This window comes from Natator depressus, chromosome 11 (assembly GCF_965152275.1).
Source record: "Natator depressus isolate rNatDep1 chromosome 11, rNatDep2.hap1, whole genome shotgun sequence".
Classification (NCBI taxonomy): Eukaryota; Metazoa; Chordata; order Testudines; family Cheloniidae; genus Natator; species Natator depressus.
Genome location: NC_134244.1, coordinates 76,817,610 through 76,841,173, shown reverse-complemented (window position 1 = coordinate 76,841,173; position 23,564 = coordinate 76,817,610). Strand labels below are relative to the sequence as shown.

Here is a 23,564-nt window from a genome sequence, read left to right as displayed (position 1 = left end):
AGCTAGTGTCCAGCAGCCCTTGGGGTACTCGGCTGGGGTGTTGCTGACCAGGGCGAGTGGGAGGGGCTTTTCCTTCAGCAGTATCACCCACGTCATGCCTGTCCAATTCATTCCTTTTCTCTTCCTGCCAGGGTGACCCCGGCCCATCTGGCGAGCCTGGCCCCAGAGGCAGCCCAGGCCCAAAGGGCATCGAGGTACCGTACCGTGCCACCGTGAGATCGGTCACGCCCAGCTGCTCCCTTTCTCCCTGCATCTTCCATGTGCTTGCAGCAGCTAGGCTGAGGAAGCCCTGGTAGGGCCTCCCCCCGCCGGACTGGCAGGGGGCTGCTCCCTTGCGGGCCAGCCATTAACGATTCCAGCTGGGCGCTCTGGGGTCTGTTACCGTTCCCCTTCCTGCCAGCGCCTGCCTGAATCCAGCCCCAGCAGGCAACTGTGTCTAGATCCCAAAGGTGAGTCCCAGGAAAGGGCATGACACTGCTGTGTTCTTCTTACAGGGTGATCCGGGCCCACCCGGAGATCCTGGCCTAACCGTAAGTAGAGCCAGGTTCCTAATTACCTCATAGGGATACAGCTGGGGGGCAGGGGGATGGCGCCCACCCAGGGACGGTTCCCCTGCAGCATGCTGAGTGGGACTGAGACTCAGAGGCAGATCCTGCTCTTGGTGCCAGGGATGCAGCTCTGGCTGGACTCACCCTGTAGCACAGAGCAGCAGCGAATGCCCCTGTTGGCCGCAGAACTCGCAGGAGAGCGGTGTGGGACTGGCCACAGCCAAAGCGGAGTCTGAGGGAGGGAATGCAGAAGGGCATGATCAGAAGGGAAGCCGGGCTGCGGGCCAGGAACGGTTGGGGCACCCCCACCGTATGGGCAGGCTAGCATTCACCAGCTCTCTGCTCCTTGTGTTTTGCTGGCAGGACTGCGATGTGATGACCTATGTGAGAGAAACCTGCGGCTGCTGCGGTCAGTCCAATGCTCTTCTCTTTGGGGGCTCGGTCAGTGCTGAGCAGCTTGGCTCTGAACCCCGGGGGGTCCCTCCCCAGTCATCCCCCTCCGCGCCTCTGGTGTTAGCAGGAAGGTCGTACGTGGCAGACCTCACCCCGAGGAGAGGGCCAGCTCTCCCCTGTGTGCCACTGACGGCCTCAGAGTTGGGGCACAGCAGGACTCTCGTGGGTTTGCTCACAGACCGTATGGCCCGCAGGCACGGCTGCTGCCCATTGGCACCGTTCGTGCCGAGCGTGCCCTGCCCGTGGATGCGATGCAATTCCCAGCAGAGCACAGACCCACTGCTCAGTTTCAGGGAAATAACAACCCCTCTGGGCCTGACTGTCCATGCCGGCCCCTGCACGCTGAGCCATCGCAGCGATGAAGCTGCCCAGACGGCGTGAAACAGCCCGGCTGGTCTCTAGTGCTCTCCCAGCAGAGGTGCTGCAGAAAGATCTCAGGGAATGGTGGGTCGCAGCCGGGCGCAGCCTTCCTCTGCCAGGGACAGGGACTGAGTCCCTGCTGAGCTGGGTGTGTAAAGGGCTGGATAATTCACTCAACTCTGCAAACTCAGATAAGGCTAATGAGCGTCCAGTCACGTGCGTGCCTCAGAGCATCAGCTTAGTTTCCTCCCAGAGGTGCCCAGCTGCCTGTGGATAGCTTCGCTTTCCTTCAGGTATTGGCCGGAGGCCGGATGGCAGGGACCTGATGGGGGATCTTCCCGTGGACAGCCTCCCATGCGGAGGAGACCCTCCCTGCTCTCTGGGCAGTCCCTGCTGGCCTTGTCCCCCCTGTGATCCACTCCTCTCTCCCATCCCCAGACTGCGAGAAGCGCTGCGGTGCCCTGGACATCGTGTTTGTCATAGACAGCTCCGAAAGCATCGGCTACACCAACTTCTCCCTGGAGAAGAACTTTGTCATCAACGTGGTGAGCCGCCTGGGCTCCATTGCCAAGGACCCCAAGTCAGAGACAGGTGCGGGATGCGTGTGAGCAGTGGCGTGGGGCTCTGAGGGAGAGACAGATGGGGCCCTCGGGCCCCCACCTCTTAACCACCTGCCCTAAGGGAGGCGTCCACACGGCAAGCAGCCTATAGGTCCTTGTGCAGACTGGGCTCCGAACCAGAGGAGAGCCCGGGAAGAGGCGGCTGCTATGTTCATGACACGGCCGGCGGCCATTGCTGACTGTCTCCCAGCCCTCCTGATTGCTGGGGGCAGTCACATGTTTCTCATGGGACTCCCTTCCCTCCGCAGGCTCCCACTGATACCAGAGAAACTCCATTCTGTGTCCCTGGCTCCCATTTTAAATAAGCAAGAGTCACTCCACCGTTAAAGGTCACAGTAAAACTGGCGGGAAAACCAAATTAGGGTAACTCTGCGGTAACGAGAACGGTGGGACTGCGAGGACTGTTGGCGTGCGTTCCAGCATGCTTGGAATTGGGCGTGCGCAGGAGGGAGCTTAGCAAACGTGCCTAGACAGTTCGGACAGGACAGTAGAAAAGGCAGTGTGGCAGTGGGCAGCCAAAGGCACTGACGGGAGAGAACAAAGAGAGAAGAAAGAAGCTTGCTGGGTGGTCCATTGACATTAGCAGCAGAGGGAGAGAGCTCAGGAGAAACAGTCAGCAAGTGGAGTAAATCTGTCAGCCAGTGTGGTGTAGGGCGGTGGGAGTGTGTATGTTAATAAAGACGAAGGTGTGTGTGTTGATGGTAAAGGGAACGTTTACATGTAAGATTTAAAGAAGTGTTACCGCTTGCTATCAGCGACCTGTGAGAGGTGGGTCAGCTGTCATAGACCGCAGCTACTTAGGAGCATTTCAAACTGTAAGGCAATATGATTTGGGGTGCTCTTTAGCTTTGTATTTGTGTTTTAGAACAGCAATAAGGGATTGGTGTTTTAGATTATTATTGTATTAGGGATTGTTCTATACAAAAATCCAGGTTGTTTTCTATTGTTCAGAGCCTGAGAGAATTGGAATTGTCTGGATTTTGTTTTAACCCCCGTTGTTTTGTAACACCGTGTCAGCACTTTGACCGTGTGAAACCATTCTGTCTTTCAGTGCTCGTCACTAGTGCATGTCATTGGCATGCATGACGCAGCGTGGCAGTGTCATGATGTCACATGTGATGCTGCCATGCAGGGGTCTGGAGTGATGATGCCCTCCCCAGACAATTTGGCATTTATAGTGTGGTGCCAGTGTGTGCCCTGCGTAGGGAACACACCCCAATTAGCTGCGGGAGGGTGCCAGGGGAGTGAGGATGGCGGGGTGTGACCATCTGTCTCCCTGCAGGTGCCCGGGTCGGGGTGGTGCAGTACAGCCATGAGGGGACATTCGAGGCCATCCAGCTCAACGACGAGCGCATTAACTCGCTGTCCAACTTCAAGGAGGCGGTGAAGCGTCTGGAGTGGATCGCTGGGGGCACCTGGACACCCTCCGCCCTGCAGTTTGCCTACAACAAGCTCATCAAGGAGAGTAGGCGAGAGAAAGCCCGTGTGTTTGCCGTGGTGGTGACAGACGGGCGCCACGATCCGCGGGACGACGACAACAACCTCCAGGCCTTCTGCCAGGGAGACGTGATCGTCAACGCCATCGGCATCGGAGACATGTTCAACCAGCCAGACCAGGACGAGACCCTGCGCTCCATTGCGTGCAACGAGCAGCAGCGCGTCCAGAAAATGAGGCTCTTCTCGGAGCTGGTGGCTGAGGAATTCATTGACAACATGGAGGACGTCCTCTGCCCAGGTCTGCACCTGCCACCCTGGCTCAGTCACCGAGCGAGGCCAGGGCTGGGGTGCGAGTTGGTCAGTTGTATGCAGCACACAGCGCGGTAACACCGGCTGCCAATGCATGTGGTTGGGTCAGTTACACTGGAGAGCGCATCTCCCTAATGCAGATCAGCACAACCGGCTCTTCCCCAACCAGAGAGCAGATCCCCATGGATCCATGGAGAGCAGATCCCCATGGGCAGCACCCACCCCGGTGTGTGTCCTCGCCCACCATGGGGCGAGAGGCCTGGCCTGCTGCTGAGGCCATCTCGCTAGCTGCTCCTTTATTCTCGTTTCAGATCCACAGATCGTCTGCCCAGAACTGCCCTGCCAAACAGGTAAAAATAATGCCAAACGGCTCCAGATCTTCCGCGCCGCACAGTAGTGTCATGGGCTGTGGGGTGGGTGGGGAACGGCAGCCTTTCTAGCCACGCAATACCCCGGGGGGGGCAGAGAAAGGGGCTGTCACTTTATCTCAAGAGAGGCCCCAATTTCCTGCTTTGCCTGTCTGGCTGAGGGCTGTCCACAGGCGGGTACGTGTGTGCAGTACAGCCATGCTCAGCCCTCTCTCCCTTCTCCTCATCCCAGTGGAGATGCCTAAACCTCGGATCCTAAATGCCCACGGGACCTGGCAGGGCTTGGAATCCAAATCCAGGAATGAACTGCTCACATGGTTCCTGTCTGTTATCGGACGAGCCGAACCCCCAGAGCCAAACTCCCCACCCTTTGGAAATCCTGCCCTGCAGGTCTCAGTGTGGCACCGGGCATTCCCTGGGGCTGGGCGGGCAGTACAGTGGAACTGGAAGGCTTCCAGCGGAGACTTGGCTCACACTGGCTGTACTGAAATGAACTAGTAACACCGAGTTGGGGAGCAGGGTGCAAAGGGGCTGTGTGATGGGGCGGGACAACCCTGTGGGGTAAGAGAGGCAGGTGCTGCTTGGTGCAGATCCCGGTGCTTGGACCACGTTCTGCCTGTTAAGTGGTAAAACTCCAGCCTCAGCTACTGTTGCTAGCACAGAAAGTGCAATGTCTCTCTGTCTGCAAACCTGCCAACGAGCTCTGTGCAGCTTGAAAGCTTGTCTCTTTCCCCAACAGAAGTTGGTCCAATAACAGATATTACCTCCCGCTCCATATCTATCGATCTAATCATAGACCCGGTGTTTGGCGATATGCGAGTCGTGCGGGTTACAACAGGTCACGCAGTGCTGCCGATACTTGTGGTTTAGTCATGAGTCTCACCATGTTGTTTTCCGAAAGCCTCCGCTCCACAAGTCAGGGGACTGCGGGATCTCAACCTACGTGGACCGGAAAGTGACTTGTTTAAAAAGGAATCTGTGGAGCAAGGCTGGAAAACGGGCCCCCTGCAGGCTGGGAAAGCAGACGGAAAGAAAAAGAATCCCAGTTTCTTAGCTCTTTAAAATCTCGTGATTTTTCAGCCAGTCTCATGACGTTGGGGGCCCTGACTTGTGAATTTGGAGTGCAAGACTGAGGAGGGATTGCAGGGAGCTCCGGGCCATGCCCTATGGCGAGGGTTGTCCTGGAAAGCCATGTGTAGGGAGCTCTCCTTCCCGACTGCCCTGGGGAAAATACTGTGCAAGCTTCTTTAGAGAGAAACCTCTTCCAGGCTGCCCAGCCTCCCTCTCTGGGGAAGACTGGCCAAGGACTGCTGGGAGGTGGGAGAGATGGCAAAGCCTTGAGCAGGGAAGACGGTGGAGTTTTCCACCTTGTGATGAAAGTGCCAACCTGCTGTCCCAGGCCACAGAGGGGCTAGCTGGGCGCCTTCCCCTCCTGCCGATCTGCTGCTGTGCGTCGCGCTGACCGTGCCTGCTGCTGCAGCCGTGCCTGGCACCTGAGAGTCGGGTCAGTCTGTGTGTTGTGCACGAATATCCAGTCGGGACTGTGCAAACCCCGCTGACTCCTTTCGCTGACTCAGGTTTAACCCTGCGCTGCGGAGCTGAACGGCTAGCCCCGAATGCGGCACCTTCCCCCCGACGGTGCACTCCAGCCCCTCGTCTGATGGAGTCCTACCCAGCTGCTTTGAATCTGGGTCTGGAGAGATCTCAAGGGATGCAGCAGCCTGCTCTTCCAGCCGCTGCTTTGTCGTAGGCTGCGCCAGGCGTCTGCTTCAGAGCCCTGCTTGTGCTTAGTTGCGAGGTCAGACTGGCAGTGGGGTGGGAGCAGTGCCATGGGCGCAGGATTGATTTGTAAAGAGGAACCATGCCAGGGCAGCGTCGCTGGCAGCTGGAACAGCAGCATGTTCGGGTTCTGCTCGGTCTGGGCCAAGCGTCCATCCGGAGTCCCCGGGCCCGGGCGAACGTGGCCTTCGTCACACAGCAGCTCTCGGCCATTCTCATTGCCCGCGCCAGGTACGGCACCGCTTAGAACCACTTCCCTTTTCCTGCACTGCACAGGGCTGGATCAGAAACCCCCTGGGGGGAGACAGGGGACTCTCAAAGGGTCCCCCAGCGGAATTCCCCCACCCAGGCCTTAGGCTGGACAGGGCTCAGCCTGCACCCACAGAACACGGCTGTTGTAGAATGACTCCCCTCGGGAGCGGTGGCCGAGAAGGCGTAGGCCTGGCGGTGACGGGTGGGTGTCGCTTTGCTCTGGGTGGGTGGAATTCCCACTGGGCTGGGGAGTGAGTGGGATTTAGGGGGCGCCCGGGTGCCCCCCAGCGCTGTCCTGGCTCTGGCTCCCTGCCAGGCTGTGTGTGACATCTGGCAAGGTCCAGCTGGGTTTGGCCCTGGGAAGCCGGGCCGTGGCCAAAGCTGGGAGGAGCCCAGCTGTACTGGAGGAGCCCAGCGACGGGCAGCATAGGCGAGCTGAGGGCTTGGTTGTACGTGGCTGCAATGCTGTGGTGGGCTCTGCTAGACAGAGCCACTCTGACCTTGAGCTCTCTGCCCTGTGGCTGACAGCTGGGTCCGTGCTGAGCTCTGAGGAGCTGCCTGTTATCTGGGGTACATGAGATGTGCATGTGTCACCCGCCCCTCAGATGGGTCAGTGGCCAGCCAGGGCCTGGAGCCAAACACAAACAGGCCTGGCCCGGGGGCACGCCAAGGAGCCCCACCCCCACTAATGCCAAGCCCTGGGTCTTACAGAGCGCATGTCAGCAGCAGGCCTCAAGGCACTCGCAGTCTCTAATGGCTTTCCCCTGGCCCCAGGGCAGGGCAGGGTTGGCATACCCTGGGCAGGTAGGGGCTGGCACTGGGAGGCTGAATGTCTCGCCCAGGGTCACACAGGCAGGTCTGTGGCAGGGTGGAAATTGGCCTCAGTGTAGCAATCTTGGGGTTCATTAAACATCCAGCCAGGGAATTAGAAAGGAATAAAACTTGTAATAAAACAAACTAAAGAGCATCTGAGGTGAGGCCAGCCTCCCGAGCCCACCCCAGCCTCCCGAGCACCTCTGTAAAGTCCCGTATTTATCACACTGTCCCTTATGAGGGAGCATCTCTAAATTATAATCTTCCCCAAACATGTCTCTACATCGTCCCTCTTAAAAAAACAAATTAACTCTTTATATACATATCTATTAATAGCTAACAACTATCTAACAACACCTGCATTAAATTCTCAACCCATCTAGTACATTTCCATAAACCCAATGTGTCCTCTCCCTAGAGATTACCAGCACATCACTCTGGAGTGAGTCTTCACCACTCACTTTTCTCAACTACCCCTTCTCCAGGCAGGTTAGCAAGTCTCTGAGTCTTTCAGGATGTTTAAGCTCCCTCTCCAATCTTCTCAATATCAGTCTTTTCTTTCATTAGAGTCTGAGTTCTCTTGTTCCTTGACAGTTTCTCCTTTCTCTGGTGATGATAAAGGATCAGTCAGATGGGAAATGCCAGAGTCCACCTCAGCTGTCAATGTGTTGGAACTTTCTGGGATTACTCGTAGATCCCTTCAGTTATGCCAAAATGTGTCCCACTGGTCTATCAGGATGACATAAGACCTTGGACACTGTTGTTCTTTAATGGAACCCCTTTGGCTCCAAGTGTCAGAGGTGTGATTCCTCAGGCACACCCCGTCACCTGGGTTAAGAGATGGGAGATCTCTGGCCTTTATGTCAAAATTATATTTCTGCTTCCACTTCTGCTTTTCTTTCATTTCCATATGGTTTCATTGATATGAGCTTTCAGCAAGTTATCAGTGATTGGTACCTTAGATCTGGGCCTTCTTCCCATTTACAGCTCAGCTGGAGAAAAGTCATTCTCCAGAGGTGCACTTCGGTAAACCAATTACACTTTACACCAATCACCCCCACTGGCAAAAACCTTTTTCATAAAGTTCTTTACTGTCTGTAGAGACTTTTCCACAAGTCCATTTGATTGGGGATAATTCAGACTTGATGTTTTGTGATGAAAATCCCAATCTAGGGCAAATTGCCTAAAATCTGCACGAAAGACGTCATCTGGAATTCCATGTCTGGAGGAGATTCCCTTCATGCCAGCTATCACTGACTTACTGTTGGTACTGTCCAGTGTGCACATTGCTGGCTACAGAGAATAATCTGTGACGATTAAATAATCCTTTGATTGCCAGGTAAATTAGCCAGCACGAACCTTCTCATGAGGCCTTCGTGGAACTGGGTGAGATCTCAGTGGCTCTGCCTGTTGGCTTGGCTTGTTCAAGCAGGAAAAGCAGTTTCCTACCACATTAGTAATGTCATGATTGATCCGCAGCCAATACAGCACCCCTCGTGCTCATTGTTTGCACTTCTCAATTCCTAAACGACCCTCGTGGATCTTCTGTGGCATTTCTTTTCAGAAGCTCACTGGAATGACAACCTTACTGCCCTTGAAAACCACCCCATCTAGCACGGAAAGTTCATGTCTGCTGTTCCAATAGTCTCTTATACCTGGACAGCAACTGCTTATTTCTTCAGGCCACGCTTTAATTATCACTTCTTTGAGGATCCCCAATTATTCATCTCTCTCCATGTCCCCTCTGATTTGTTGCAGTTTCCTGATAGCTATGGGAATTGACTTTACAATCAAATCTACCTAGGCTTGCATTTCTATCTCTAAAGTCTTCTCTGGTTTCGTGGGAGCCACTGCTCTGGAAAGTGCATTTGCAGTGAACACGAATTTACCGAGAGTGTAGGTCACAACCACATCGTACTTTTGCATCTTTATCGTCATGCTTTGACTCATTAAGGTGCAGTCATTTAACAGTTTGCGAAATAACACTATCCAGGGCTTGTGGTCCATTTCAACTTCCACTGTCTGGCCATAAATATACTGAGTGAATCTCTCACAGGCAAACAATATTCCTAAAAGCTCCTTCTGGATCTGTGTGTATCTGGTATCTACCTCAGTCAGTGATTTGGCTGGATATGACACTGGTTGCCAACAGTCCTCACCAATGTTCCCTCTAATTTTTTCCATCCATGTGTGGAATGAATTTTGTTACGGGCACCGAGGTAATATGCGGATGTGCGCCACCAGTAGAAACGAAAAACCTACATAGAATATTTATTTTTCAAAAGTTACCATAGGGATAATTTACTCCAGCCAGGACAGGTTAGGCATTTAAGAACTCACTATTCAAAGAATTAAACTTAAGCATAAGAGAGAAATAAAATTATGAAATGCACAGATCAGTCAAACTAAAATAACAGCACTTTGAAAGAATAAAATTACAGAGACTATCTCTGCATTGCAAGAAGTACCAAGAAGTAATAACCACAACACAAAAAGAAAAGGAGGACTTGTGGCACCTTAGAGACTGACCAATTGATTTGAGCATAAGCTTTCGTGAGCTACAGCTCACTTCATCATACTGTGCATCCGATGAAGTGAGCTGTAGCTCACGAAAGCTTATGCTCAAATAAATTGGTGAGTCTCTAAGGTGCCACAAGTCCTCCTTTTCTTTTTGTGAATACAGACTAACACGGCTGCTCCTCTGAAACAACAACACAAGTACGTGTTGGGAGATGAGTATGTCAGAGACTGTGAGAGTGTGTGTGTGTGAGAGAGACACAGAGACTGTGTGTGTGAGATTGACACACAGAGACATAGTGTGTGTGTGCTGGGTTCTGGGGAAGTCTATGAGAGACCATACGCCGTGTCTTTTTAAGGCACTCACAACAGAAGGCTCAGATTCAGATTACAGCAGCTGAGCTGTCCTGCTCCTGAGCCCTGTCCCCCCTCCCCGGCTCTGGAGAGACGGGGTACGTGGGTAGGGGGGAAGCAGGGGAGAGGGACACCCTGACATCAGCACCCCCTTCTTCCCCCGGGCTCTGCAGAGCCAGCAGGAGGGTCCCGGAAGCAGCTGCCAGGGGCTCCAAGGCAGAGGGCAGGAGCAACGTGGCTGCAGAACTGTGGGAGGAGGGTCACCTGAACACACGTTGCCGTGTGCGACTCTGCTCATCAAGTGTGTGGCACTTGTTTCACTCCTGGGCCGCTGCACAACCGCACAGCTTAGAGGGAACACAGATCTTCACGCGTCTGTAAAATCGCTGCACCTAACCCAGACTATGAAGCGTTTGCTCAAATTTCTAATAGGCCATCCTGGTGGATAGAACTTCAACACTGGTTCGTGTATTAGTTTGTTTGTTTTTAAATCTTCCTATGATTCCTCCTGTTCTGCACCCTGATTTTTATTCTCTAGGAGTTTTCTCAAAGCCGCTGCTTTGGGAGAAAGCTTATGTATGAATTTTCCAAGGTAATTAACCATTCCCAGGAACCATTGGACATCTTTCATTGTGTGGGGACATGGCATCATTTCAACAGCTGAAATCTTCCTCTGATCAGTTTTTACACCTTTGGTGGAAATAAAGTCCCCAACAAAAGTCAGTTCTGTAACCCCTAAAACCCATTTCTCCCTAGTTAGTTTGAGGTTTGCAGCTCTAGTTGCATCTAGGACATCCTGAAGTCTGTAATCATGTTCCTCCCTAGTTGAGTCCCAGGTGAGGATGTCGTCCACTGAGGTGTCAATGACATTAATGTTTCCATAGATCATCTGTATGGTTTTGTGGTACACTTCTGATGCTGAAGCTAAGCCAAAGGGTAAACGTAAGAATCTGTATCTTCCAACCGGGATATTTAATGCGCATAGTTTTGAGCTTTCTTAGTTAATTTTAGCTGCCAAAATCCTGAGGCTGCATCCAATATACTGAAATACTGAGCATTTGCAAATTGCGCCATAATCTCTTCTCTGGTTAGTAGTTTGACATGTTCTCTTTTTATAGCCTTGGTGAGGTCTCGGGGATCTAAGCATCTGCCTAGCAGGCCGCTGCCTTTTCTCCACAACGACTAGCGAGCTCACCCATTCTGCTGCCTCCTCAGTTGTTTGTGTTACTTTCATTGCATCCACCCTTGCAAGCGCAGCCTTGAGTTTGTCACCGAGTGCAAATAGCATCTTTCCTGCAGGGACGGGCACTGGAGGGACCTGCTTGTTTGTCTGGATTCTGTGTTCACCCCGCAAGCAATCCAGCTCTTGAAACAGATCACAGTATTCCTGAACGAATGCCACGTAATCAAATTCAGTGTGGTCTTGATGAGGGAGAGCGACGGGTCTTGCAGTTTTACAGATTGAGTTGCTCCTATGCAGCCAGGCCTAAAGTTGGTGTCTCCTCCTTTGGCACTACAATGCAAGGGAGCCTGTACATGTTGCTATCAGTTCACATCCCCTTCATGGGTATATTTGTTCCAGAATAACCAGTTACTTTTATTTTTGTTGGTCCCAGTTCTGGTCTTATTTTTAGTCTCTCATAATCTTGTTCGGACAGAATATTAACCTGAGCTTCTGTGTCCAGGTTCAGTGGACTAATTGCTCCATTCACTGTCATAGGCAGTATCCAGGCCCTCTCAACCGGCTTGCTAGATCCCAGCATGTCTGTGGGAAAACTCCTCAACCAGATTGTCCTTAACTGAATGCACTTGACTCTTCTGCAGTTGGGATCGGCAGCATTTTTCAAAATGCTTATTTTTCCCACATTTATGACAGAGTTTCCCAAAGGCAACACGCTGTCGGGGCCATGCTGTGATCCACACCTTCGACATGACGTTCTGTCCCCAGCCTTCAGCTAGAAGTGGTTTTCATAGCAAGTGGTTCCACTCTTTGATTTGACCTGTTCCGGCTATCTGCCGTTGTACTTAGTAGATGGAGAACCCCTTCTGGTGAATGCAGCTCTCTGGCTTGTGCTTGCACCATTTCGGCTGCCCTGTAGGTCTGGAGAGCTTTTTCTAAAGTGAAGTAGTCTTCGCAGAGCAGTCTCTCTCTTAGGATCACTGGTGGCATTAAAGGCCATGTGTTATCTCTGATCAGAGACTCGGTCAGCTCACCAAAGTTTCCTTAATTCTGCCACGTGTTACTATTGGTGTCGCCATTTTTTTTTTTTTTTTTTTTTTTGCATGCATGTAAACGATTTGTCTCTCTCAGAGGTCTCATTCCTTTTTGGCATGCAACGTACCTCAAATTTAGTCAGTATTTTACTTAACTTCATACTTTCACCGTCTCCAAACTTCAAGTTGTTATAACTGTCCAATGCTTCCTCCCCAACAACGTGCAAAAAGATCGATGATTTCACTTTATCACTTTTCTCAACTGCCCCTATATACAATTCAAATCTCTGTCTGAATTTTTTCCAGTTCTCTGCAACTTTGCTGGACAATGACAGACTGGATGGAGGTTGCGACATATCCATTTTTGCCTTCTTATCCCCTTCTGAAGCTAGTCAAGCTATTGTTGTGCTCATAAAATGCATACACGAGCCTTAGCTCTTCTCTGTTTGCTGCTCCCCTCGCCTCTGCTTTCAGTTTCAAACACAGGAGCTAACCTCACAATGAGGCAGTCTCCTCATTTGGCACTTCTCAGGCCATGTAACACTCCTGGGGTTCATTTAACAGCCAGCCAGGAAATGAGAGAGGAATAAAACTTCTAGCAAAACAAACCAGAGAGGGCTGTGGTGAAGTGCTGTGCTTGGTCTCTCCGCCCCCATTTGCAGGGCACCTCTCTAAATTCCTGTGTTCACCCTTCTGCCCCCTGTGAGGGAGTGTCTCTGCATTATAATCTCCCACAAACATGTCTCTACACTCAGGTCTCCAAAGCGGTAGGCCAGCCTGCGCACAGCCCCTCGGCATTGCAGTGCCAGCCCTGGAGGGGTCCCAGTGACTTCTTCCACCACATGCTGCCCCGGGGTCCATCGCCCAGAGGAGGCAGCCCATGGAGCCAGCTGCACCGCACCTACTCCCCACCGGCATAGGAGGCCCAAAAAGGTTTCTGCCCCCCAGCGCTGCCAGCTCCTCAGGGCAGCTGGGGCCTAGCAGGAGCCCCAGGCCCCTCCCATGCACAGGGCTGCTCTTGCTGGAGAACAGGGTATTTATTGCTTTGGGGCCCATGCTCAGCGTGCGGGGCTGAGCACAGAGCCCACCTGAGCTGAGGTAAAGGCTGGCATGTGAATCTCTGTGGGTCTGGGGGGCCCCTTCCAACCCAGGCAACCGTCCGCTGCAGACGAGCGCTGTGTGGCGTGTTAGGGGGCCGGCTCAGTGCAGTGCGGGAATGTAGCCTGTGTTCGTGGGGTGGCTTCTGGTGGATGCCTCGTTGGCTGCCCGTGGCTGTGCCCCGATGCACCCTGTTGAGTTCTGCATGGATGGGCCCTTGGAAACTCTCTGACAGCTGTCCAGAAACAACCTGGCAAACCCTGCTGTCTGCTGCCAGCTGACCCCTTGCTCAGAGGGAGGTTGGACAGTTTCCTTCTTCAGCAGCTCTCTCCGTAGCGGGAGGTGCAGGAGGAAGGAGGGGACATGCATCAGTAGCTGTATAGAAGCTTCATACATTTATTGCAAATCCTCTTCCAAGTACTGTCTAAGGGCCCAGTCCAAACCCCATGGGAGGCAGCAAGCAGCTCTCCCTTCACTTTGGATCTGGTCCTTTAGTGAGATAGGGCTACAGCGGAGCTTCCAGGCTTTGGTCTTTGCTGCTCCCTCCCGTGCTGGCTGCCTTTCCTACAGTGCAGGGTACGTGAGAACCGAGCAGCAGTGGGGGACACACCAGTGCTAGCGAGCCCTGAAAATATTCTTTTGACACTCACTTGCAGATGACAGGAACCCTGGGAATGCAAACCCACTTATTTTCCGCCCCATGGAAGAGGAGGTCAAGATACCTTTCCCCTACACCAAAGAGTCAATCGCCCAGTTCCTAAACTCTACGCGGGAAATCCAGGACCCCAGCACGTACAGCCAGCTGGTGGCCACTTTGGCCTATACCGCCGAGAACGCCAAGTTTGCCACTGGACATGAGCGGCAGGAGTGGATGGACCTGTTCATTGACACTTTTAAAATAGTGCACAGTGAAATTGTGGGGGATCCAGAAACCGTGCTGGGGCTCTGCTGAGCTTTGCACTAGGGACAGTGTACAGGACTGGCAGCTGAGCTGGAGCAGGTGCTCTTGGGAAAAGCAATGTTCCCTGTAAACAGCGCCTCTTGAGAATTCCCGGGAGGGGCTGGGTACCATGGTGGACGCACTGAGCTTAGGAGGAGCCCAGAGAGTCTCGGTGGCTCCCAGCCAGTGATTTGATGGCGGGGCGGTTCTCTCCAGTGTGGCTGGCAGAGCAGCCCGGTGCATCTTCCCAGACACCAGGAGAGATGCTCCTGCTTCACCCACTGTCTCTGCAGCACTTTTTAAGGGAATATTGGGTGCTGGCAGAGGAGCTGTCCTGTCCCGAAGAGACACTCCTATTCTCTCCTTCTAAACACGCCAAGCCCACAATGACAGGCTAGCCTGTCAAATAGCCCTCGTGGGCCCTCCCAGCCCTCAGTCCCACCTGGGCTCCATGGCTGAATCAGGGAGGTTGCTTGCCGATGTGTACCTGAGGGCCAGAGCAAGCCCTGTCTCAGCGATGGGTGTAGGGATGTGTGCTAACATGTCTGTTTTCCTACATAGCTTTTGTTCTGATTGTCCTTGAATTTTCTCCTGTGTTCTCTTTTTGTGTTTAACTAACCAGGCTTTCCTTGGGTTATGCCAGCCCCGAGAGAGGCCAGGCTCCCAACTGAAAAGCCCCACCACGCTACCCCCTTTGCTATAATCACGTTTAATCACTCAACTTGCGCTGTAACCTGTGCTATTAAAGAAAAGAGAGCCGTGCGAGCGGTTCGGGGTGGGCCCCCTTTGTGTCTCCCTTGGGCTTTGCTGGAAACTGCCCCGGTCTCAACATGTGCCCTGTGTCTTTGTCTGAGTGTCATTCTGCCTGCATGTCGTATGCATACTGGACTTGCTCTTCTCACTGTCCTGCAAGCCACATGCCTACTCCTAGGCAGGAAAATCCAGCACATGTCGGAACAAGGAGCTAAAAGCTATTCCCCAGTGACTGCGCCGTTCTGAAATACCGTAATGTACCCTACATGTGCGAGGCACTAGGTGTAAACATGCTGTCATTCGGGGCATGGAAAGTTCCTAACCAGCTGTGTACGCGATTCAGAGAGGTTACAGTCCCATCGTGTGAGCCCTGCTCATTATAACCTGCTCCAAGGGACCACATGGGGAGAGTTTCAAAGGCACCTAACTCCCATTGACTTTGAAAGAGAGTTGGGCACCATGCTGCTATCTGTGCTTTCAAAACTCTCTCCCATAGCTACAGAAGAGCAGACCAAAGAGTATGGGGCACAAATATTAGGTTCCAGTGGGTGAATTCTGCTAGCCCCCGGCATGGAGGTAGCCTCATTGCAATGACTTCAGCTATCTTGTGCATTTCATTAGTTAATATGCAGATGAAAATACCCAGAACTGGACTGAGCATCCCATCGTGCAGTGATGTTTGGGCTATAATGCCGTCTGCTTTCAAGGGCCTACAGCGGGTACATTTGCCAGAGCACTAGATGGGGCCAGGGTGGGAAGCAGGAGCTGGAACTGGGAGTCTGCAAACCTCAGAAATGTTTTGTGCCTCTGCACCCCAAATCCTGGCTAGGTGCGAGAGCTTCACCAGAATGAGCCAGAGCTCTGGGGCTTGTGAAACCAGGCTGAGCATTGCATGGCAATAGGCATGCTCAGCTGGGATCTGCCATTTTCTGCTTTGGGTGGGGCAGATGCCCCTCTTGCTCTGCAGCCGGACCCTTTTGCTGCCAGCCTGCCCCATGGGAGGGAGCTCGGAGAATTCCAGCGCTGGCAAATATCGAGAAAAGGGCTGACAACGCTTGGCCAGGCTTTTGAATGGCTTGGCTTGGCTTGAGCTTTGAGCAAAGGGTTGGGAGCAGGGCGAGGTCCTACCAGTGTGAGTCCATTTGTCCGTCTCTGGATGTAATCAACGTAGGTAAGGTGGGGTAAAGTGAACAACCTCCCCACACACCACCACCATTTTGGTGTGTGACACTAAAGAGAGCCGTGGCTTTAGCTTGCGGGGGTGCAACTGAGAAGCACTAAACTCAGAGCATTGTTGCTGCTTTGACCTGAGCCAAAGACACACAACTGTTTGGCCCAGGAGGAATCCCGTCTGGTTTCTGCGGGGCTGCCTGAGGCCTGGCGTGTTTTGCTGAACCGGCTCCTAAGTCAATACAGCTTAGTTTGTTTTAGCCAGGTGAGTTTATCCCTCCTCCCCCTCAGGCTGCAGCTAGTTGTTTGGTTTCCTGGGCGGAGCTCGCCCAGAAAGGGAACACGACAAATCAGCAGAAATCTAAGTCCCAGAAGACAGGAACAGTATCTCCGAGGGCAGCCTCAGGATCTCTGTGCAGTTCTGAGCCCGTGAGTGGAGAACCTGCCCTTGGCAAGTCCCTAGCAGCCCCCAGGCAGGCTCTGATGCAGAATCCACGTCTTTCCCTCTGCCTCACGGCGCAGCAGACAGGTGGGGGGATTGAGGGGACAGATGATCTCAGGGGGAGGGGGTTGCCGTGAGACTGCCCACCATGCAATGGCAAAGGGGTTCCCTGGCTGCTGGGGCTCTTCATTGGAGGGAAACGATAAAAAGACATGGAGAGAATTGCGAACAGGGCCGTGGGTGGTTCTGTCAGAGCTCGGAATTCCCCGCATGTAAACTCAGGTGGTCGGTGTGGGAAGCAGGGGTGGGCGGGACGGGCTGGGTTATCGGTGTGGGACAGGCAGGGTTCTCTGCAGCAAAGCACTGGTTCAGTTGATCTGCTTTACCCACCGTCTCCATTCTCCCTGCGCCGCCTGCTGCCAGCTCCTCGCTCCTGGTGCAGCCGTAGCCTCCTTGCTCTGTACGCTGCAGGGGATGGACCCGTACTGCAGTTGCAGCTGGCTGTGAAGAGCACAGGCTGCCAGCCCTGGGCTGGCTATTGCGGGCCTCGAGGATGCTCCTCGGGGGTGGGGGTGGCAGATTTGCCGAGCTTAGTGGCAGCCCTCCCGTCACATCCCAGTGGGGTAGTTGATGGAAGCAGCCCCCGTCCTTCCCGGGAGAGGAGAAACATCAGCCCCACCTCTGGGCTGCACCCACAGCCTGGCTGGCAGCTGGGAAGACAAATGATGGGCAGCAGCCTGACACCAGGGACCACTAACGCTATGGGGGGCTTGTCTAGATCTGCTTCCCCTGCCCCACCTTGGGGGAGCCTCCAGCCTAGGGGGGGCCCTTCCCTCCCTCCCTCACCTGAAATCAGGCCATGCCAAGCAGGGATCTCGGGGGCAGCTCTTCCCCACAGAGGCGGGTGTGTAATCCCCCTGACTCAAAGGGCAGCCGTACCCACAGCCCGGGGCAGGGAGCCCTGAGAGTGGAGTAACGTCCCGCTGGTGTGTGGGTGCAATGTGAACGGGCTGGGAGCCCGCGGACGTGCCCCTCCACGCCGGGCAGGGAGCACGCCCACGTTCCAACTGGCTCTGAGTGCGCCCGGCCATCGAACGGGGTGGCAGGAGGCTCGGGCTGACCTCTCTGCTGCGGGCCACAGCACAGGGCTGAGGTGAGTGACGGGTGAGCCCCTTTCGGACGCTGCCGCAGCCCCACCCCTGGGACAGAGCTCTCTGGGCCCAGCTCAGCCAGCCGCTGGGCTCAGGGGCCTGGCACGGCACAATGGAAGCACCCACTTGTTGGGGGCAGGCCGGGCAGAGTCTAAACAGCCTTTTTCCCCCATGGCGTCATCCCTTGCGCCTACGATCGGTAGCTGCCTGCAGCTCTCCTGGTCTCGCTCCTCTGGGGCAGGATCCCTGCTGGAACTGACTGGTGGCAGGTCTCAGCCCCGGGACAGAGGGGCTTGGGCAGGGGGAGGTGTCAGGGAGACATTCAAACCCTACAAGGGCTTTGTTATACTCTCCCGCTTCCAACAGCCCCGGCCTGAGGGTGCTGGGGCTCTGTGAGAGGAGCCCAGCGAAGACACACCCGGCAGAACAGCCAGTGCCCCCAGGGAGCACAGTGCCCCAGTGAATGACCAGACCATGGGGTACACAAGACAGCTGCCAGGGAGAGAAAGAGAGTCAGCCCCCTCTTCGTCTGTTCTGACACTGAATGGGGCTTCCCCTTCCACTGGGCTGTGGCAAGGAGACTGCTTCCTTTGTCTGCCAGCCCTTGTGCTGGTCTGTACCCCACGCCAGGGGTGGCTGCAGAGCGGGTGGTTTCCCGCTGCACCATTGCCCTCCTCGCTGTGGCTGCATGGCACAGCCCTTCCTCAGCTGCCTCACACCCCTGCTCAGACTGCGACTCTGGCCTGGTGGGGAGCAGAGGAGAAGATTGGGGCTCCAGGGAAGCAGTGGGGGGTTGCCCCCACAAACACATCGCTCTCGTGCAACCCAGGCAGCGTGAGGAAATGGCGGAGCCCTCCCCTGGTTCCTTTTCCCCAGGCTTGACGTGACTGTTTTCCCTCTGCCCACAGAGCTGGCGGTGGCGCAGTGCACACAGCGCCCTGTGGACATCGTCTTCCTGCTGGATGGCTCAGAACGAACCGGAGAGGTGAACTTCCACAGGGCCCACAACTTCGTGGAGGAGGTGTCCCGCCGCCTCACGCTGGCCAGGGGTGACAATGACAACATGAATGCACGGATCGCCCTCCTACAGTATGGCAGCGAAGAAGAGCAGGTGGTGCTCTTCCCCCTGACGTACAACCTGACCTACATCTCAGAGGCCCTGTCCACGATCAAGTACCTGGACTCCTCCTCCAACATTGGCTCTGCCATCATCCATGCCATCAACAACATCGTCATCAGCCCGCAGAACGGGCAGAGGGCTGCCCGGCGCAACGCCGAGCTCTCCTTCGTCTTCATCACCGACGGCATCACGGGCAGCAAGAATCTCAACGAGGCCATCAACTCCATGAAGAAGCAGGACGTCATGCCCACAGTGGTGGCCCTCGGGAGTGATGTGGACATGGATGTCCTGCTGAAGATTGGCCTAGGGGACCGAGCTGCCATCTTCCGGGAGAAGGACTATGCCAGCCTCTCCCAACCTGGCTTCTTCGACAGGTTCATTCGGTGGATCTGTTAGTTCAGGGGAATGCGCGTGTGCCCCGTCACCAATACACACACCCATGATATTCCTTGGTTTGTTTTGTTCTCTTGCCATTCTATGGTTGTAGGCAGGCCCAGAGCGGTCGGTACAAACTGCCCTCTGGACGGTCTCTCTTTTTTATTTTTTTATTTTCATGATGAACAACAGTGTCACTCACGTTAATGGTGCTAATTATAACCGATCAAAGAAGTATTCAGAGCCATACCATGTCATTTGTCATGCCCTGCGCAAACTAAACCGCCCTTAGTGTGTGTGTGAGCGCTGTGATCCTATGGGCGCTAAACCATGGGGCAGCAAACCTTTCCAATTCAGCAGGAAGAAGAGTCATCTCTGGCCCCCAAGAATGTGTCCAGCCACCAGCTCCACAGCCCCCGTCCCCACTCTTAGGTGGAGCTTGCGTCATGCTGAGGGCAGTGCATCCCCACTGCTGTTGCTCTTTGTCCCAGGATCAAGCTCAACGGCTTCTAAGTGGGCCTGTGCACTGAGCTTGGACCTCAGGTTTATTCATAGTTAAAAGGAACAGAAGAAACGTAACTGGAGCCTTCATTATCCTAGTGGCATCCCCAGGCTTTGACACGTTCCACTGGTGAGCACCTTCTTTTCCCGCTCCCCTCCCCTCCTGCCCTCGCTGAGGGGCTTCAGGGGTAGATTGCCTCTGGTGCATCACGGTATGTCTTGATGTGGCCAGCAAAGTGCACTTCCATTGCCTCCTTACCTGTTCTTACCAGGGGGGTTACCTGTCCCCCGCCCTAGCAATGATGCATTGGTCTGTTAGCCAAAGTTCAGATCTGAACCATTCCTTAGCCAGATGCTCCCAGGTGACCCATTCAGCCCTACATCTGCCTTGCATTTCACTGGCCTCCTCCTGCATCCAGACTGTTCTGTGACTCTCCTTATCTTGCTTCCTTCTGCTGCCATCACCCATCTCTCCTGAGTGCTTGTGCATTTACCACCTCCATTAGAGTCCTCATGGGGAGGACCAGGGTGCAGGGGGGCTGGCAGCACCCAGCCAGGCTCCTGACGGGGCGGTCTGAGCTTGAGCGCACCCCAGGGTGTGCATGTGAAACCAGGAAATTGCAGCTTAGAGCACACGTGCGACTGGGGGCACCTGAATGACAGCCAGCCCTGGACTCCGCTTGTGCTCTGCAAAATACATCAATAAATAAACTACCCCACCCTAAAACTGTTGTGTGGTGTGTGTGTGTTTGGTGCATCTGGGAAATGAGCTCAGGTTCCACCTGGGGCATCTCAAGTGGAGTCAAAGGGCCAGATCCCCCATGCTGATGCAAATCACCATGACGCAACTGAAGTCCCAGGCCCTATAACTCCTGAGTGAGTCCCAGCAGCACTGGGAGGCTAGGGTTGTTTCTAAGAAGCCTCTGTTCCATAGGATCTCTGTGCTGTGGGGAGACAAATAAGAGAGATCATGTCACTGACCCCTGCCTGGCCACTACAGCATGTTAATCCTGGCTGGACAGAGCCAAAGTGGAGCAGGAACTTCACTGGGGACACTCTCCGCCAGCCTAGGATTATTGTACTTGGAAAGAACTGAAGGACTGGCTCTGCACACCCAGCACCTCCTGGGGATTGGCCACCTCGTTCCATAGTGACCCTGAATGCCCACCCACCTATGGATAAACTGGGGGAGCGGAGGAGCAGACTACGTGTCCATAGACACACCTGTTTCCCCAGTGTGCTCGGCAGACAGACCTGCTTTGTCAAGGTGATCAATTTTGGCTGTTTTGGGTTAAATTTCACGTAATTCTTGGAGGTGGGCTGATGAAATGTTGTTCTCCTTATTGTATGAGTCACGTGCAGCAGAACTTAGCGTATCCTGATTACTCCTAGGGGAATTCTGCGCCACTGCACAAAGCGGAATTTTGCAGAAATTAATGTTGGGTGAGCAGAATTTCCATTTTTCCCCACAGAAATGGGCTGCAGAGATGTTGGCTGCCACTAGCCACAAATACAGGACAAAGCCGGGGGGGCGGGGATGTGGCGGGAACTGGAGGGTGCCCAGGAGCTGCAGTTCCCAGCATGCCCAGAAGGAAGGAGAGGGTGGTGCACGGGAAACTGTGCAAGCCAAGGCCCCAGCATCTGGATCCCTGGGCTCCGGTGTGTGTGTCTGGCCTGGCTGGCCATGGGGGCCGTGGTTGGGCTCGGGGGTAGGGGGGTTGTGAGTGTCTGGGCTGCAGGGGCCACTAAGCGAGGGGTAGTGAAGTAACTCCCAAGTCATGGGCAGATGGGGTGGGGTCAGGTGTTTCTAGGGCGAGGGGAGAAAGGACTTTGTTTAAGGGTCCTAGACTTCATTTGACCCTCCCCCTCCAGCGATTAAAGATGAAGCTGCATAGACCCCACGGAGAGTCTTTGTCCCTTCTCAGTGACCACGAGAGTTGAAATCACTGATGAGCTGGTCTGGGGCTGAGCCTTAGACCCTGGGAGGGGCTGGAGCACTGGGGAGTGGATGCAGGAGCAGTGAGGCCCCCACCCCTCTTAAATCACTGGGAGCTGAAATCACAAAGAACGAGGCTTGGCGGTGGGACCTCAGATCCCCCCGGTGCAGCCAAAGGCAGCAGCGAGAGACAGAGCAGCTGCATCAAAGGTGCCACCGCCCCAGCAAATTCCACAGCTGGGATTAAATAGAATCATAGAATCATAGAATATCAGGGTTGGAAGGGACCTCAGGAGGTCATCTAGTCCAACCCCCTGCTCAAAGCAGGACCAATCCCCAATTAAATCATCCCAGCCAGGACTTTGTCAAGCCTGACATTAAAATTGCCACTAGCTGGGCTGGGTGGCCATGGCGCTGCAGGACCGGGCTGAAGTGGACCAAGGACCCAGCAGGGCAGCAGCCAATGCAGCCGCAGACCAGCAGTCACAGGGCATCACTCGCCCACCACAGGGGCACAGGAGGTGAACCCACAAACACCCTCCTGGATGCTGGATCTTTGCTCACCTCACACAACAAACTGTGAGTGGGGTGCAGCGGAGGCAACGGGGGAGTGGCATGTTAAAGGGCCATTCGGCCATCGGACTTTACCACTGCCGGGTGGAAAACTGAGGCAAAGGACACTGCCCAAGGTACTGTGGGATGGGGTTTCACATACTGTTTGTGAATACTTTGGAGTCACTGCTCCCTCTTCCCAAGTTAATTTGCTGTTCCTGCTCCGCTCACCACAAGATTTCTGTTTGTTGTGCCCAGACTCAGGGCTCACGTGTGGGGAAGAATGGCCTCGTAGAGGCGCCCAGGGCACTGTGTCGTTTTCCCAGACATCTGGCTCAGGGCGCACACCGTTCTGGTGTGCATTGCGAAGAGGAACCCTCAGGTATCGACCATGGCCCTGGTTGCTGCCGATACCACCTGGCAGAGGGGTTACATAGGAGGGGAAAATCTCTTCAGTGACAGAGGGGAAACGAGCCAGGTCACGAGTTTAAAATGCTTCCAGACAGAAACTGAACAAACCAAACAGAAGAGAATCACTAGCCACAAGGTTACACGACATTCATTTCGAAGAGGGAGCAAAGGGCAGCGGAAAAGCGAACTGGAGCCAACTAACAGACGTTCTTAAACTGTCTTTGGCTTCCGCTGCTGATGTGCCACCGATGTGAGCCAGGCCGGCGGGAGGCGCTTTCTTAATCCGAGTCAGAACTGCTGCTCGATCCACTTCCATGCTGAAAGGGACAAGGATTGACGTGTATTAGATGCCATGAGACTAGCCCTCTCCCACGGCTGTCTGCATTCACAGCAATTACCGTCCCACAGCCTGAGTCACAAGGCGGGAGCTGGCCCTGCTGCCGGCCCAGCTACACTCCGGCTCCTCCTGTGTCAGCTGTACGTGGTGCCCTTCACTTCCTGACCCAGACTTTGGCATCATTTTCTGGTGGCTCCTGGGAGGGACGGCCAGGGCTAGTAATTGGTTTCTCTGCTCCCCCGTACCAGACAGAGCTAGGGATGATGATGGAGGGTCTCCTAGCCAGGCCCGCAGCAGACATGGGGGGAGCCAGGGCTGCTCAGGCATTGAGGAATGAGCTGGGGTGTGAAGGTGGAAGGTCCGACCTTCGAGGGGAGTGCAAGCCCACGAGCTACCCTTCAGGAACGGCCCTGGCCGGCTGGGGGACACTCCTGGCCAGGCCTAGCCAGCAGGAAGGATACAGGAGGGCTGCAGCCCTGGCCCTTGAGCATGCCCAGTGTGATGAGAAGGCCCTGGGCACACAGGAGTGGCCAGGCCCAGCGGGCAGCCGGGCACCTCACAACGCTAAACCATGAGCCAACTGCACAATATTTGTTGCCAACCAGGAGGCTGCTTCACCTTGGAAAGGATTCGCCCCGGCAGTGACGAGCTGCACAGGGAGACACTGAGACAGCCCGACCGGCAACCCCTGGCACTGCCCAGGGGAGGCTGGGCTTTGAGTCCAGTTCTCAGCCCCCAACCTCTGCACCCCCCA

At 54.5% G+C, this 23,564-nt stretch overlaps 1 protein-coding gene across 2 annotated transcripts in view; it reads left to right on the top strand.

Annotated features, from left to right (window-relative positions):
• COL6A2 (collagen type VI alpha 2 chain) overlaps positions 1 to 20,293 on the top strand; it is a 50,178-nt gene extending 29,885 nt beyond the window's left edge. Inside the window, exons 22-28 of one of the 2 annotated variants that reach the window (XM_074968209.1) lie at positions 132 to 194; positions 495 to 530; positions 912 to 957; positions 1,800 to 1,952; positions 3,264 to 3,716; positions 4,039 to 4,077; positions 18,487 to 20,293. In XM_074968209.1, coding sequence (XP_074824310.1) covers positions 132 to 194; positions 495 to 530; positions 912 to 957; positions 1,800 to 1,952; positions 3,264 to 3,716; positions 4,039 to 4,077; positions 18,487 to 19,094 — 1,398 coding nt within the window. In that variant the 3' untranslated portion in view covers positions 19,095 to 20,293. Of the gene's footprint in view, positions 1 to 131; positions 195 to 494; positions 531 to 911; positions 958 to 1,799; positions 1,953 to 3,263; positions 3,717 to 4,038; positions 4,078 to 13,778; positions 14,463 to 18,486 lie in introns of those variants that run through there. The other variant, XM_074968210.1, reaches the window with a different exon arrangement.
• The last annotated feature ends 3,271 nt before the right edge of the window (positions 20,294 to 23,564 follow it).